Source organism: Athene noctua, chromosome 24 (assembly GCF_965140245.1).
Source record: "Athene noctua chromosome 24, bAthNoc1.hap1.1, whole genome shotgun sequence".
Taxonomy (NCBI): domain Eukaryota; kingdom Metazoa; phylum Chordata; class Aves; order Strigiformes; family Strigidae; genus Athene; species Athene noctua.
In genome coordinates, this window is record NC_134060.1 from 4,865,354 (window position 1) to 4,880,801 (window position 15,448).

The following is a 15,448-nucleotide window of genomic DNA, read 5'->3' on the forward strand; positions in this document are numbered from 1 at the left end:
CTACCTCATCGGTGCCACTAGGTTATTTTTGGGGTGCACAGGAGCCACGGACCTTCAACCAACCCCCCTGGAGCCCCCCCTGTGCAGACAGACCCAAGGAGGGCTTCCCAGTGCTTGGGTGGCTTTGAACAATGTGACTACGGGGATGAAAATGGGGCTGGGGGGACCAACATGAGCCTCAACCCACATCCCCACATGCCCACCCAGCCCTGGCACCTGCCCCCGGGGCCTTGTGCCCCCCGGGAGGGGAAACTGAGGCACGGGGGGCACCAGGTGCCCATGACGCACATCCCGCGACGGCCCTGTGCCAAGGAACTGAGGAGAGACGTGGTGTTGCCACGTCCGCGCGTGCCTGGAAGGACGGTGACAGCCCTCAGCCCTCTCCCCAGGTACGGTGCTCTGCCGCAAAATCAGGAAGGCTGCAGGCAGGCTGCAGGCAGAGAGCTGCCGCGCTATCGCCCCCCACTCTCAGACTAACAAGACAATGGGGCCACGGGGGCTGCAGGAGCCATCGGCACTCCCCAGCACTGAACTGGTGGAGCATCCAGCACCAGCATGGTGACGGTGACGCGGGACCCTTGGGCATGGTGCGAAGGCCACATCCGTGGCATGGCAAAGGGACAGCAGACGGGGGGTCACTCGAGCCCTGAAAGCCCCCAAAAGGAGCCTGAGCATCACTCCCGGGTGCCTGCTCGCCAATCAGCCTCTTCCTGGGGCTGGGGAGCGAGGGGGAGCGCAGGCGCTCGTTAGCAGCCGCTCATTAAGAGCCCTCCGGGAGGAGGAAGGTACCCAGGGCACCTGCACCTCTGTTTAATGAGCTGCAACACCATTAAACGCTGGAAGGGACCTTGGGCACAACGGGGCAGCTGGTGCACAGGGCTGACCCCCACCCTGACCCCCACCCAAACCACAGTGCGGGTCCCCATGGCGATGGGGCCAGGGGAAAGGGAGGGACGCAGGGAGTTGAGTCACGGTGACAACTGCAGGCAGTGGCGGTGGCAGGGCCGCGTGGCAGCTGCTGCCAGGAACGCCCCAAGCTCCCCGCCAGCCCCAGGGAGCACCCGGATGTGGCTGCGTGCCCCCCCTGCCATGCCTGCACCCATGGGTGCTGCACGGGGCGGGCGATGGTGGCCAGGGCTGGAGAGCAGAGCTGTGCACTGCACCGGTGCCCACGCGGAGGCAGGATGGGACCCCTGGGTCCTCCGGGTGGGGGTCTTGCCCACTGTGTGTGCCCCCAAGCTGGAGAAGGGACCCAGACGTCCTGTCCCCAAGGACCTTGCCCAGCACCCAGAGCTCCCAGTCTGCCCATTAAAGCCCCGACTCATGCAGCACCTAGAGGGGACCCAGGCGTCTGGGGCGATGCTCCCGGGTGCACCCCAAGACTGACGGACGATCCCATCACCGCCCACCGCAGCACCCAGTCCTGCAGCACGCCTGGGTCCCCCAGGCCCAAGTACCTTGGCCACCCACCCTCCCACCCACCCACCCGGCGTGGGGCTCTCCCTCGTTAATGTTTACTCGGGTTCGTTAGCGCCGGCACATCACCATGGCAACCATGCAAGCTGCGCGCCGCCATCGGCGCCACCACCACGAGGCGCGGGGACATCCCCGCGCGTGGGGTCACCGCGGGCACCCGCCACCTCCACCACCCACCCCGGGCATGTGGAGCTGGGGGACGGCGTGGGGAGACAAGGTGGGGGTGCGGGGATATACCGGGGTTCGCCTCCTCCCCCCTGGCATGGCATGGTTTGGTGACACCCAGACGGGGTGACAGCACCCGCCACTCGCCCCCGAAGCGCCCGCCGCCACACTGGGGCCGCGGGCGTGTGCACGGCGCTGCCAACACGCCTCGGTGCTGCATTATTTATAAACCGGAGGAGCAGAGGGCTCGGCAGCAGCTGCAGAGACCTCGCGGGCCACCCTGCCCGGCATCACGCGGCCACCGAGCCCGCTGGCACGGTGGTACCGCAGCCCCGGCAATGGGGACGGACAATGGGGACGAGGCTGCCCGTGGGGGTGGCAGAGCTGCGGGGGGCCCAGATGCCACCTTGGTGTCCCCTCGGACATGGCATGCGGTTGCTGCAGCACGTGGGGACGTCCCCGTGTCCCCCACGCCACCCCCAAGCTGCCTCCTGCCACCCTGCACGAGCCCACTGCAGATGGGTTTGGGTGATGGCCGCAAAGGGGTGCCCCCACCCAACACCCAGCCAGACCCCCCCCGGTGACGCAGGGCAGAGCCCCGGCTGTACCACAGCATCGTTCACCAAGAGCAGGATGCGGCCCCGGCGTTTTCTCACACCACCGGGCTCCGTTTGCTACGGCAAACAGGTTTTCCTTGAGCTTTGCAGTATCCTCCCGCCTCCTCCCCCTCTACGAGTCCCACCTCCGGGCTGGGGAAGGAGCAGGCGGGGAGGTGGGGGGGAGGCTGAGTTGGGGCTTTTAATTTTTCATTATTAATTTCCCATCGACGCCGAGAGGCGCCGGGGCTCACTCAGCCGCCCCCAGCATCGCCCCCCGCGCTCCCTCGCGCTCTCCTGGAGCTCTGCACCGGCTGAAGCCGAGCCAGGCTGCCGATAGGATTAATTCTGCATGACTGCCCATCTCCGCGGGGGGATCTAAGACCCTCAGGCCTGCAGCAATCTTTAAAATTCCTCCAGCCCAACTTAATTCCCTCTTCCTGCAGAGCTGGCGCATCTGCTGCAGTCAGGCACAGAGAGAGGGAGACGGAGGGAGAGGGGGGGACGCCGGCACCCAGGACCCGGCAGCTCCGGCGCCAGGCGGTGGCCCTGCTATGGTGGTCATGGTCCTGCGTTGGCCTCGTGGGGTCACCCAAAGCTATGTCGGTCACCCATGCCGGCCCCACACGGGTGGGGGCACAAGGAGAGGGTCTATGCTGGGGACGGGGGAAACTGAGTCACGCTGGGGCAGCCCTGGGGACGGTGGCTGGACGCAGCCCCCTGCACCGTGGTCCCAGAGTGTTGTCACCCCCGTCCCAGCCCCCGGCTGGGACTCTCCAAAACCAGGAGGCTGACTTAAAAACGGGGTTTTTCAAACATCTATAGGCTTTGCCTCTCAGGGGGGGCTTGTACAGACACACACACGCCCCCTGCTCTCACACCCCGCAGCCCCCAGGGCCAGACCCCCAGGATCCAGGGGCGCTCAGGGTTTTTGGGATGGCTCATGGAAATGCAGCTGCTGCTTGAGAAACAACCTCACACCCCTGAGCACAGCCTGGGGGCAGAGCCCCCCCCCTCACCCTTCCCCAGCCCCTCTCCCAGAGGACAAGGACCCCAACATCACCCCAGAGGGGCTAAACACACCCCCAGAGCCGGCACCGTGGGACCCCCTTGCCCAAAGAGCAGCTGGGTGAGGAGCTTGGCCAAGCCGGGGGTGCTACCCCCCCCTCGCCCCCCCCAAACCCCCGCCATGCACCGCGGCAGCCCGGGGACGGTGGCGTGTCCCCACGCTTTGAAGGCTCAGCCGCCGCCACGCCGAGGCTGGCAGCCGGCGGGCAGAGCTAACCTTCAGGGGGGTGGCGGGGAGAGGCGACGGGGAGGGGGGACAGATGTAGCCACCAACCCTTGCCTGCACCCATCGTCCGGCAGCACGGCCACCCTCCCGAGGTGTCGGCAGCTGCCAGACCCAGGAGACCCATCCCTCTGCCTTCTTGCCTGCAACTTGCCCGCTCGCCAGGCAGCCGGGAGGAAGGCGAGGAGCGCAGCCCAGCCCAGCTGCCGGCGGAGCTGCGGATACATGCATTTAAATCACTTATATCTTTACTTTCTCCTGCGCTGGCTGTGAGATGGGCTTTTTTTGCATGCGTAATTAGGGGGTGGAACAGATGGCGGAGGGTTCGTTTAAAGTAATGCATCCATTAAAATAACCTTCGCTGTCGGGGACTGCGCTCCGACAGGGGCCTGTTTCACTGGGGGCGGTGGGGAGGAGGGGGGGGGGGGGCTTTGTTCTGCAAGGAGGGGGGTGTCGGACTTTGGGAAAGCGGCCGGGAGCCAGAGCGCACGTTCCCTCTGGGATGCATCATCCCGGATCACGGGACGAAGGGGCGAAGCTGGGCCGGATACACCGACCTGTATTGGCACGGATGGATTGTGGAGGAGAGCTGGGACCAAACTGGGGCCAAACTGGGGTTGAACCAGGCCTCTCTGGGGCTCAGTTTCCATAGCAATACGATGGCAGTGAGATGGCGGGGACGCAAAGCCCAGGCTGGGGAGGATGCCATGGGGTGGGCACGGTTCCCCCCACCCACCCTAGAAACCCAAAATAAGCTGGAGGAGGACATTTCGCTTTGCCACGCAGCACCAGCCGCCTCTCCGGTTTCAAACCCCGAGTTCCCGGGAGAGGCAGGAGGGCTTTGTTCAGGCACCGGAGGAGCGGAGGCCAGAGAAAGCAGGAGTGCCCTGCCAGCTCTTGTGTTTCACTCCCGAGGAATGCCGGGGAGGGGAGGGAAACACTGCTCCCCCCCCTGCCTGGACGGGCACCCGGCCCGGCTGCAGGGTGTCAAGGCTGGGAGGAAGAGGAGGGGAGGGCACGGGGATGAAGGATGGGGAGGTGGGTGTCGCACGGATGCTGTGGTACCACCACGTGTGGCCGGGGCTGGCAGCGGGTGGGCTGGCAGGGGTTGGGGGGGGGGGCGGACGGACACACGGACGACGACGATGACACGTGGTGACAAGCACCCAGGGTGGCACCGCAATGCCGAGCACCGCGCTGGCTCGGAGCAGAGCAAATAATTCAGAGCAAGAGCTGCCACGCAAATATTACAGCCCTGATTTGGAGGAGAGGAGAAGCCCCCGCGGGTACGCCCCCCCAGATGTTGGGGTTCTGGAGAGGCAGACGCCAGTGAAGGGGCTGGGGAAGGGCGAGAGCAGCGGCAAAGCCACCCATGCGTGTTCAAATATTGAGTGTGCACTTGCTAAGGTGCTTCTGCTGCCTTCAGGGCATCGCTGCCTTTGCAGCATCAGAGAGGTGGGAACTGGGGGGGATGGGGAGCAAATGCCAGGCTGCACTGGTGGTGTCGGGGGGTCTCTCTTTTCCAGCTGGGCTGGGGGAGGGCCAAGGCTGGTCCCCGGCCACAGCACAGGCAGCCCAGGGAGGGCTGGGACAAGCTCAACTTTGCCCCAAGCCCTGCAAAGGTTGGCCCCCACCTCTCCACCCCATGCCTGGCCACAGCCCCCAGACCCTGCGGGGATGCTCATCTCTCCCTCCTTCTCCTCCTCCTCTTCCTCCAGCCCCTACGAGCCTCACCAGTCCTGCCTGCTGGCACCCTGGGGTGTCCCCAAGCACCAGCGTGGCCTGAGGGACAACCAGCGGCTGCGGCAACACGGTGGCTGATGCCGGCAGCGGGACTGGGCCACTGCTCTTGCCAACGTCTCCGTGCCAGATGCTGGGGCAGAGAGCGAGATGCCAACGGCACCAGCGCTGTGCCAAGGGTGGCGATGGCAGGGGCTGGGTGAGGGACTGAGGGGACATGCAGGATAGAGGTGACAGGCTGGGGGCTGCCGGAAAGAGGCTGACAGCCAAGAGGGGATGGCAGCAGAACCCCTGGGACAGGGGTCCCCAGGCCAGCAAGGGGAGAAGCCCCTCTGGTTCGCCCTCCCCAGCCCCACACACGCGTCAGGGAGGAGCCGCCGTGCCTGCCAGCCGAGGGACACCGAGCTCTGCCCCGCCGCCGCTCGCACAGCCCCATCCCCACACCGTCCCCCGGCTGCTGAGCCCCCACTCTGCCACCCCCACCTTCCCTCTTGCCAATCTGAAACTCCCCCAGCTCATCCCTGTCCTCCCCCCGTCTCACCTGCCATCACCCCCCATCCACCCGCCAGGCCCCGACACGTCGCCCTTTCGCCTCCCCCCAGCATTTCGGCCCATCCCTTTGGTGCACCCCAACACCGCGAGCTCTTCCCACTCGCCAGCCGACAATCTGCTGGGAAAACCGGTCCCAAAAACCTTCCCCGCATCCGCGCCAGCTCTGCGGGTCTGGGGGGGCCGCGGGCCGGCCCCCCGCTCGCCAAGAACAATAGCGCCTTGTTCCAGCCCGGCTCCGTCCTCTCCTGCCGGGCTGCAAACACCTCCCTGGGCAATGCGCTGGCCACTCTCACCTCTACGTCTCTCTCGCTGTTTCCCAGCTCCCTCCTGACAAATCCCCGTTCCCGATCGCTTCTCCTCCCCGCGGGTCCATATTAAGCTACATTCTCCTTTCAGCTGGGTGGAAAACAGCAGTAATAACCATGTGGAGAGAGCCGTGCCCCCCACCTCCACTTCCCTCCCACTTTGGGGTTCAAATTTCATTTCAGCAAAAAAGCTTCCCCCGCCTCCAATTTCTTCCCCCAAACCGAGTCGCTGTCGTCTCGTCTGATCTCGGCAGGGGCCGTATGGATGCTCAGCTCCTCCTGGTTCAGGATCTGCTGCCAATCTGGACCTCGCAAACTGGTTCTCACACAGCTCCCGCCTAGCACCTCCCTCTCAGCATTTATTGTCCCTCCTCAGCCACCCAAGCCCCAGCTTGCTCCCTGTCACCCCGCTCCCTGCCACCCTGTTCCCCTGTCACCCTGCTCCCCGCCACCCTTATCCCGTGCCACCCTGCCACCACGCTCCCTGTCACCCCGCTCCCTGTCACCCGACTCCCCTGTCACCCCGCTCCCCGTGCCACTCGTCAGGCGATGCACAGGGTGCCACCCTCCCCTCCCACCCCTGCTTCTGCTTCGACGAGTCCATCCCAAACCAAACCACCGAGTTCACCGGGTGAGATTTATTCCCGGCAAATTCCCGGGGGGCCAGCGGGGCCGGCAGCCGGCAGGGAGCAGAGCGGCCGCGTTGCCTCCAGCTGAGCAGCCTCCCTCTTTCCCGCAGCTGAAGAGCTCATCTCCCTCGCCCAAGGCACTCCGTCCTCCTCCAGATATTTTAGGCCCAGGTTTTGCGAGGAATGTACAGGCGCCGAGCCCAAGCCGATGAGCTGAAGTCAGCAGGAGGCGAAGAGTGTGCGTGGGGCTCGGGGCCCCGGGGGTGGCGGCACGGGGATGGGACGGGACGGGACGTGACGGGATGGGGATGGGGATGGGATGCTGCTCCCTCCGCCTGGAGCTCGTTTAGTGGCGGGAAGGGCAGAGGTTGGAGCTGGCGGATGCCAGAACTGCTTCGCTCTCCCTCCGAGAGGATCAATACCACATTTCGCCGCTCCCCTGTCTCCCCGCGTCGCGCCAGGCCAGGCTGCATCACGTTCACTCGCGCTCACGCCTGCACAAGGTGGGCTTCGGCATGGGGAGGGGGGGTCCCTGCCACTCTCTGTCCCCATCCCCTTCACCGAGGAGAGGACTGAGGCGTTTTGGCCATGGTGGCCTGTCCCCTGCCAGCACCTGCCCAGACCCACCTTCACCCCCCAGCTCCGCACACCAGCCCCATCCCCACGCACCAAACCCGCCGCTTCCCACTAACACCCGCCCCGCCTGCCCGCACCCCACTGACCCCTTGCACCCCCAGCCAAGCCCCCCCCCGCAGCCCAGCCGCCGCAGCCCCTGCACCATGGCAACTCATCACACCTCCCAGCCCAGCTCCAAGTCACCGGGGGGCGGGGGGGGACTTGGCTGTGCCGGAGATGGAGTCCCCAGCATGGCGGCACGCACCCGCCCTTGTCACGGCCCCGCTGGCACGCAGGCATCCTACGTGCTCCAACAGGTAGCCCCCGGGGCAGCGTTCTTGCCTGGGCCAGGAACTGTCCCCACCGGGCAGCCGCTTTGCAGGCATGTTTCTTCCCAGCACGTCCCTCCCTCCTTCCCCTCCATATCCAGCTTTCCTCGGCCGGCAAAAGGGGGGAGCCGACGGATTTTAATGAGCTCCCCGGAGGCATGGCTCCGCACCCCCCCTCTTCCCGCCTCTTCCCGCGCCCGGGAACCGATGCTCTGAAACACAACCCTCGGTGGCAAGCCTGGAAAAAAACCACAGGGCACATTTCCCCCCCCTTCTTTCCCTCCTCGCCTCCCCCAGCTTTTTGCTCTCCTGCCGATGCCAAAGACCCAGCCGGGCTCTTGTGCTTTCACTCGCAGCTGCAGCTGCCGATTTTCGCTGTAAGCCCTTGTGCCTAGAAGGCCCAGAGCGAGGGATTCTGGGACGCGGTGATTGAAGACAGCACCAGCGCGGAGACCATTGCTCAGACTTTCCCTGTCTGTCGCCCCAACGCTCAACCCACAGAGAGGGAGGAAAAAAAAAAAAAAAAAGGAAAAAAAAAGGAAAAAAAATAAAAGGAAAGAAAGGGGAAAAAAAAAAAAAAAGATGGAGAGAAAAAAAAAACCTAACAAAACGGACTGGCGCTCGCCCCTTCCCACCCACGCAGAGCGGCACGCTCCGCTGCGCCCCAGCCTTCACCCAGGTCAGCCAGCCCACAGGCCCAGGGCGAGCTCCCCAGCCCGCAGCACCCCGGTGAACACCCGGCTGCTTCACTCTGCAACACCAAATCCCACCGCGAGCACGCCGGATCCCTCTCACCGCGCAGCCCCACTGTGCCGTCGCCTTAAAAACTCACGGCGGGCACCCCGTTTGTTCCCCCTCTGTGTTATTTGGAAAGGAAAAGAATAATAACGCAGCTTTCAAGTCACTGTTGGCAGCGCGGGGTAAATATCAGGGTGCGGGTACGAGGGGAGGCGATGCCATACGTGAGGCCGGGTCCCCCCACAAAGCCGAAACGCTCACCCGGAATGGTGGGACTGTCGGGATGCACCCCAAAGCCAAGCAAACACCCTGGGCACGTGTCACCACGTCCCCTCCGCAGAGAAAAGCCCCCACGGGAGGGGGTCCCCAGCACTCTGGGTGTCCAGGTGTGCCTGGGGAAGGTCCCCAAATACCTGCCGTCCAGCACATGCGCCAGGCCAAGGCATCGCTCAGCTTGTGCCCCCCCGGGGCTGAGCAGGAACAACTCCAGCCCGGACAGACGCGTGGTGGGGAGTGGGGGGAACCAGGCTGCGACCCAACGGTCCCCCATGCTGATGAGAGGAGGGTGCCTGCCGAGCATCTCCCAGCCAGCCGAGCCCTTGCACCCCAAGAGCCGCCCCCGGCACCGCCAGCTCCCCGAGGACCAAAACATCCCAGCACTAAAGTTCTGCGGGTGGCGGGGCTGGGGAGGGGATGGCGATGGGGCGGGGGGGACACGACGCATCTGCGACGCATTCAGGGGCCATCCCGCATCCGGGCAGCCCGGCCACAACCCAGCATCCAGCCGGCCAGCCCCGGGGAGGGGGGGGAGCCCTGCCCCATCAACCAGGCAAAAATCCCCCCTCCGTCCCTCCCGCTCCCCCCCCCCACGCTCCCGTTAACGAGCCCGGAAGAAGGAAACAGCCCTCCCCACCGCTGCCCTGTTTACCAAGAGCTGGTTCCAAGCACTCGGGAGAATAGCAGGAGCATTTCAAGGCCCTGTTTCCACTCGGCTGACACACACTATTTATAGAAGCCCACAATTCTCCCAGAGCTTTCCTCGGGATCTCAGCAGAAATAGCCTGCCCCGGGTCTCTGCTGCCTCCTCTAAGGAGGCCAGGGCAGCGCTGGCCCCCCCCCAGGCTTCCCGTAACCTTCCACGGGCTTCCATCGCTTCTCCTCCACTGGCCACCCCGCTCTCGGCATGTCCTTGGCTACCCCGTTCCCGTCACGGTGCCAACCCTTCGCCTCTTCCCTCCCTCCTCCCCCCGCTACCCCCCCCCAATCCCGGCCACCTCCTGCCCGGTCGGTTCCCGGCGGGTGAGCGGTGGCTCCGGCCGGTGTCCGCTCGCCGGACGACAGAGGCAGGGAACTGGACGGTGGCTGACGGGGAGGGCGGGGGGGTGTGGGGGTGCTGGGGGGGTGGGGGAAGGCCGGCAGTGGGGTGAAAGCCACCTCCCGCCTGACTGCATCGGAGCGCGGCGGAGCCCCGGGGGACTCGCACCGGGGATGGAGTTGGCCTATTCAGGTTACAGAGACATGGCAGAGCGGAATTTGGCGTCGCGCCATCCCTTCTCCAGCCCCCCCGCCCTTCTCTTCCCCCCCTCCCCACCACCACCACCACCACCCTCCCCTGCAAATTCCTCAGCCCAGCAGGAGAAGCCAGTGTAAGGGGACACCTGGGGGGGCGAGGAAAAGGGAGGGGGGAAGGCCTGGAGTTGGGGGGGGGGGGGGCGGGCCCCAATTCAGACCACGCGCCCCCAGCGCCTGGGTCGAAGGCGAGCGGGCAGGATCCGTGCCCGTCGCCCCGGGGGTTCGCTTCTGCTCCCTGTCACGCCGGGATAAATCTGGAGCGACTCCACCGCGCCGGGGCTCGCCGCGGCACACAATGAGCTCAGCCCCTGGCTTCTGGTGGCCCTTCTGGTAGCCACGGGCCAAAGGGCTGGATGCACGAGGTCACCTGGTTGCAGACAGGGCCACGGTCTCGTCTCCCCCCCCCCCGGCACGTAAACAAGCGAGGACCCAGGTGTCTCCACCTGCCCCAGCCTTGGGGACACCGAACACGTCCCCAGGGTGGGCAGTGACCCCATGGGGTGACTCCAACCCCCACCAAAGCCACCGGTCCCCCGAGGTCCCCACTGCCGTGTAAGCAACAAGGAGGAGAGGGGGGGGCAGGGGGGAAGGGAGGGGGGGGGATTTAAATCAGCTGATCGATAAAAACAAATCAGAGGGGGGATGACAGGCACCAAAGTGACAACCACTCGCCGAGCCCCGCGCCGCGGACCACGCAACTTCGCCGGCGGGGCTGGGGTGACACCCTCCAGCACCACTCCCCCCACCCCACAACCTACACACCCACCCCCCCCACATCCCCCCCCCTGCCGCGCTTTCTCCGGGGCTGTCCCCTGCGGGCCAGCCCGCTGCTCCCCCAGGGCCCGGCTGCCGGGGGGAGAGGGTGGGATGATGCGCCCCGGGGGGGCCCCCCACGTCCCCCGGGAAGCCTGGCGAACCCCAAACGCTGCTGACACGCTGGGCTCCGGCGGCGGCCTGCCTTCTAGCGGACAGAGCCCGCTCTGACAGCTGTCACTCAGCGATCGCAGCCGGGGGGGGGGGGGAGGTGGCGGGGAGAAGGGGGGGGGGGGCCAGGCCAGGGGGAGGCGACCGAACTCGTGAAGATCGCAGCCCCCCCCCCACCCCGCCTCCGTCGGGGGCTCGCCCCGGGCCACCCCCAACCTCCCCCCCCCCGCGGCCCGCCCCTCCCCGCCCCAAGTGCCATTAAACTCCTGCAATTTGGCACCAACTCGCCGCGCAACTTCAGCGGAGGGGACGGCGGGGGGGGTTGGGGGGGGGGACCGACGACGACACACCGCCTCCTTCCCCCCCCCACCCCCAGCTCTTCCCTAAGGGGGTGTCCCCTGTGTGTGTGTGTGTGTCCCCCTCCTCCCAGCCCCACACAAAGGGGGGGGGTCCCCGGTACTCACCCGCCGGCTGCTGCGCTCCGAGCCCCTCGGAGCCCGCCCGCTTGGGGAGGCTCCTGCCGTCCGGCGGGGCTACCTCCTGACCGGCCGCGGGAGTCCCGGAGCCCTCGGCACCGCTCGCCACCTTCAACGAGAGCATTTCCAGCGCCTCCTGCTCACATTCTCCCCAGGCAACTCCGCTCCTGCCAGCCCGCCCCCTCCTCCGTCCCCTGCCTGCTCTTTCCTCTCCGCTTTCCTCCTTCCCTCTCCCCCCCCTCCACCCCTCGATTTTATTTTTTTTTCCGGGCTTTTCTCTCCCCTCTACCGCTTAGCTGCTTTTTTTTTTTTTTTTTTTTTTGGCTTTTTTTTCTCCTCTTTTCTCCCCCCCCTTCGCCTCTCACACACACAAAAGGCAGCGGAGCGGGAGGCGGAGGGGAACCGACCTCCCCTCTGCGCCTCCGCCGCTCGCCGCCTGCGGAAAGCAAAGAAAGACACAGCGCAGCAGAGCCCTGGCTTGCCGCTGCCTCCCCCCTTCCTCCTCCTCCTCCTCCTCCTCCTCTCTCCTCCTCCTCCTCCTCCTCCTCCTCCTCCTCCTCCTCCTCCTCCTCCCTCCTCCTCCTCCTCCTCCTCCTCCTCCACCTCCTCCCTCGCTCTTGCCTTCTGCCGCTCCCGGCTTTGTGGGGGCTGGGATAAAAAGGGGGGGAGCGGAGCCGGCGGCGAGGCGCGCCCTGCCCCTCTCTCCTCTCCGTGCGCGGCGGGGACCGCGGCTCCGCTTCGCTCCGCTGTCAGCGGCACGGCCAGCATCCGGCACCCCGGGGAGCCGTGCAGCACCGCCGGGGCATGCCGGGCCTTGTAGTCCTTCCTTTCTCCCCCCCCCTTTTTCCTTTTTTCCCTCCTTCCTTTCCTCCCCCCCCCCCCTCCGCCCCTCTTTCTCCTCCCCGTCGCGTTTGCGCCCCTCCCTGCGCGCTTTGCCTCCGTTGCGCGCTGCTTGGGGAGGAGGATATTTGGGGGGGGGGGGGGCAGCTCGGGGGGGGGGCGGGGGGGCAAACCACCGAAGGTGGTTTGCCCCCCCGCCCCCCCCCGAGCTCCCCCCCGCCCCCCCCAGGTCCCAGTGGGATGCGCGGGGCATTGCTGCCCTCTCCCGGGTTGCGCCCGCACTGCGCACCCCCTCCCTGAAGATGCAGGGTTGGGGGGACACACACAGCCCCTCCAGCCCCCCCCCCCCGCACACCGCTTCGACAATGCGGGGCGCGCAGCTACACTTTATCACCCTCTCAGCACCCCTGCGCCACCACAGAGCCACCCAAGCACCCCTTTTTAAAAAAAAAAAAAAAAAAATTCCCACACTTTTAATTAATTTTTCAGAAGCAAAAGCTCTGTCTGGGGCCTGGAAACTTCCCCGCTGTTTGGTAACACCCTGCTCCTTCTCATCTTTTGGGGTACAGGTCCCAGAGGGGATGCCGGGAGGTGACCAAGGCCCCTTAGGCCAGCAGTGGCAGAGCGGGGAGCTGCCTCCCCCTCCCACCCTGAGCACCCCGTGACCTCCCTCCCCGTGGCTCCATCGAGCATCTCCCCAGCACCTTCCCTCCAAGTCTCCGCCGATGTTAATATTCCCGGAGCCGGGTAGATACAATATAATTAAAGTAGATAATACCGCTGATGTTTGTTATGACATTGTGTTTTTGTGAGTGACGAGTGAAGGGTTAACTCCAGGGAATTGGGAATATTGCTTGGCTGCTAATAACACGTGAGTCATCGATGAAATAACACATGGGTGCAGGGAGAGACACAGCACCTGGCTTTACAGCAGCCCTCCGCCTCGCCTGCCTGCTGCACGTTGGGGTTTGACGTGTGTTTCGGGATCAACAGGCAGCGAGGAGTAAATCCGCGCTCAGGATACACGCTGGGCGCCCCGATTTCACCGCCGAACTGGGATGAACTGGTGAGCTGGGGCTCAAGTTGAAAGTTGTGCTCCAGCGGGGACTTAGTGCACCCGAAAAAGCGGCAGCTCTGTCTTCTGGGCGCCCCAGCGGGATCGGCGGCGGGATTGGGGGGTGGGATTGGGGACTGGCTGGACCCTGCACACCCCGGATGAGGATGGGGACCGGTTTGCATCACTCCCGGATCCGTGCGGAGAGGAGGCCTGGGCTCCAGCCTGGCCAGCAGAGGAATCTGCACACGCAGACAGGATCGCTGCAATTGCTGGTGGCTGAGTGAGCAACTTTGCAGGCTTCCTCGTCCCCTCGCCCTGAATGTCAGCTTTGAATTTTCTTGCTATTTTTAGGGACGGTTCAAAAAAACCGAGGAGGATCCCTCCCTTCTCGCCTTGCAGGGCTTTGCGCCGTATGAATATTGCAAGGCTGTGTATCGCTGTGGGTGCAGGGGGGAGCGGGACGGAGGGACCGGGCAGCTCTCCCGCACGGGCAGGGAGAGAAGGAGGTCATGTAAAAAAACATGACGTTGCAAGCAGAATGGGTTAGAATTGTAAAAGATTTATTAATTTAATCCGAAGCATTAAAAGGTCGTGTATTAATCAAAGAGATGCTTAAAACTGTCAAAGTCCTTTGTCAGGTTTGAAGTGCATCTCTATAGTTATCATAAAATATATATATCAGCCTGGCATGGAGCCCTCGGCAGGGCTGGGAGTGAGGATGAGGAGCAAAGTGAGGCACCTTGCAGCGGGGTCCCTGCAGAGGGACACCCACACTCCGGCCCTGCCAGGCTCCCACGGGTGCCCAGCACCCCCAGGCTGAGCTGGGTGCCTTGCGGGTCACCCCTCTTGTCCCCAAGCCTGGGTTTGTCCCCCCCAAAGTCAGGCTTGCACCCCGCGGTTGGTCCCAGCTCGGCTGCACGGGGTGGTTTGGGTTTGGTGTGGAGACGGGGGCGATGGGTTGGGGAGAGGGGTCCCCCCCTCACCCCCAGTTCCTGCCAGTGGGCAGGGGTGGCTCCTGGCCATGGCAGGGGGCATTGGGGTGGGGGAGCTGTGCCCACGCCACCCGTGTCACAACTCTGCGGGTGCTCAGCCCCGCCGGCATCTCTTTTTAGAGGGGGAGGTGTGTGGCGGAGGCGGGTCCCCAGGGCCACCCGGGTCACCCGGACACCCTGTCCCCTCTCCCCGCCAAGTGCTGTGTCAGCAGCGTTGGCGTGGACTTACGCTACCATCTAGTGGCTGCTTTGCCGAGCCGGGGCCACCGCTGTCCCTGGCTCCCAGCCCGTGGCCCTGCACCCCGCGGGCGGCTGCCCCGGGGGTCCAAACCCCCTTTCCTCAAACCAGTGGGGCAAAGGCACCCCCTCACCATCACCCTCGCCAGGATCAGGTTTGTCCCCCGAGAGCTCAGGTTGGTTTGGCTGGATGGTGGTGGCAGTCGGCACTCCGAAAGCCACCAGCTCCCCCCACCCCCCGGGGTGGGAGCAGGGGCTTTGGAGGTAGTGGGGTGCAGTGGGGGAGAACTGGGGTGCACGGGCATAGGGGGGGGCGAGGGGGACAGCAAAAGGTGCACGAGGCATTGCTGGGATGCTGTTGCTGCCTTTGTGGAGAGCATGGTCCAGACACCCCGACTGGGTTTGGGGGGATCCTGCCCCTCCAGTGCCTGTGGAGGATTGAGGCCAGGCAGATTTTACCTTGATAAATGCAACTGCAGCAGGAGAGGCCCATCCATCCCTGAATTCCAGCCCGTGCTGCCCTGGAGCTGCAGCAAAACCATCCCAGATTTCTCCCCAGTGAAACCGTTCCGGAGCAGCCCCGCACAGCCCTGGAGAAGATCAAGGCTCCCGCTGCCACGTCTCTGCGCTGTGACCTGACCGTCCCCACGCCTCGCTTCACCCAAGAAACCTCCGTCCTCACATCCTGCTGCTCCCCGGTTGCTCTCACAAATGCTGCTGTGGCCAGCACATGGCCCTTCCCAAATGTCAGTTTTTCTGTGGAAAAATGTGTCCCCTCCCAGTGACTGAGCTGCTGAGTGACTGTAAATAAATCCCTCTGTGCCTCAGTTTCCTCTTTGGGGACACAGTCCCTGCAGGCCTGGACAAGCAGTCCCAAGCCTGGTCAAGCCTAAAACCACATTTTTGGCCACCTT

At 65.0% G+C, this 15,448-nt stretch overlaps 1 protein-coding gene across 6 annotated transcripts in view; it reads right to left on the minus strand.

Moving 5' to 3' along the window:
* AHDC1 (AT-hook DNA binding motif containing 1) overlaps positions 1-12,183 on the minus strand; it is a 53,683-nt gene extending 41,500 nt beyond the window's left edge. For 2 of the 6 annotated variants that reach the window (XM_074925933.1, XM_074925934.1), the window contains exon 1: positions 9,365-9,595. Coding sequence is in view for 2 of the 6 variants with exons in the window: in XM_074925931.1 (XP_074782032.1) it covers positions 11,397-11,517; positions 12,030-12,176 (268 nt within the window). In the remaining 4 variants the exon portion in view is untranslated. The other 4 variants (XM_074925931.1, XM_074925937.1, XM_074925936.1 and 1 more) reach the window with 4 other exon arrangements.
* Positions 12,184-15,448: the final 3,265 nt, after the last annotated feature.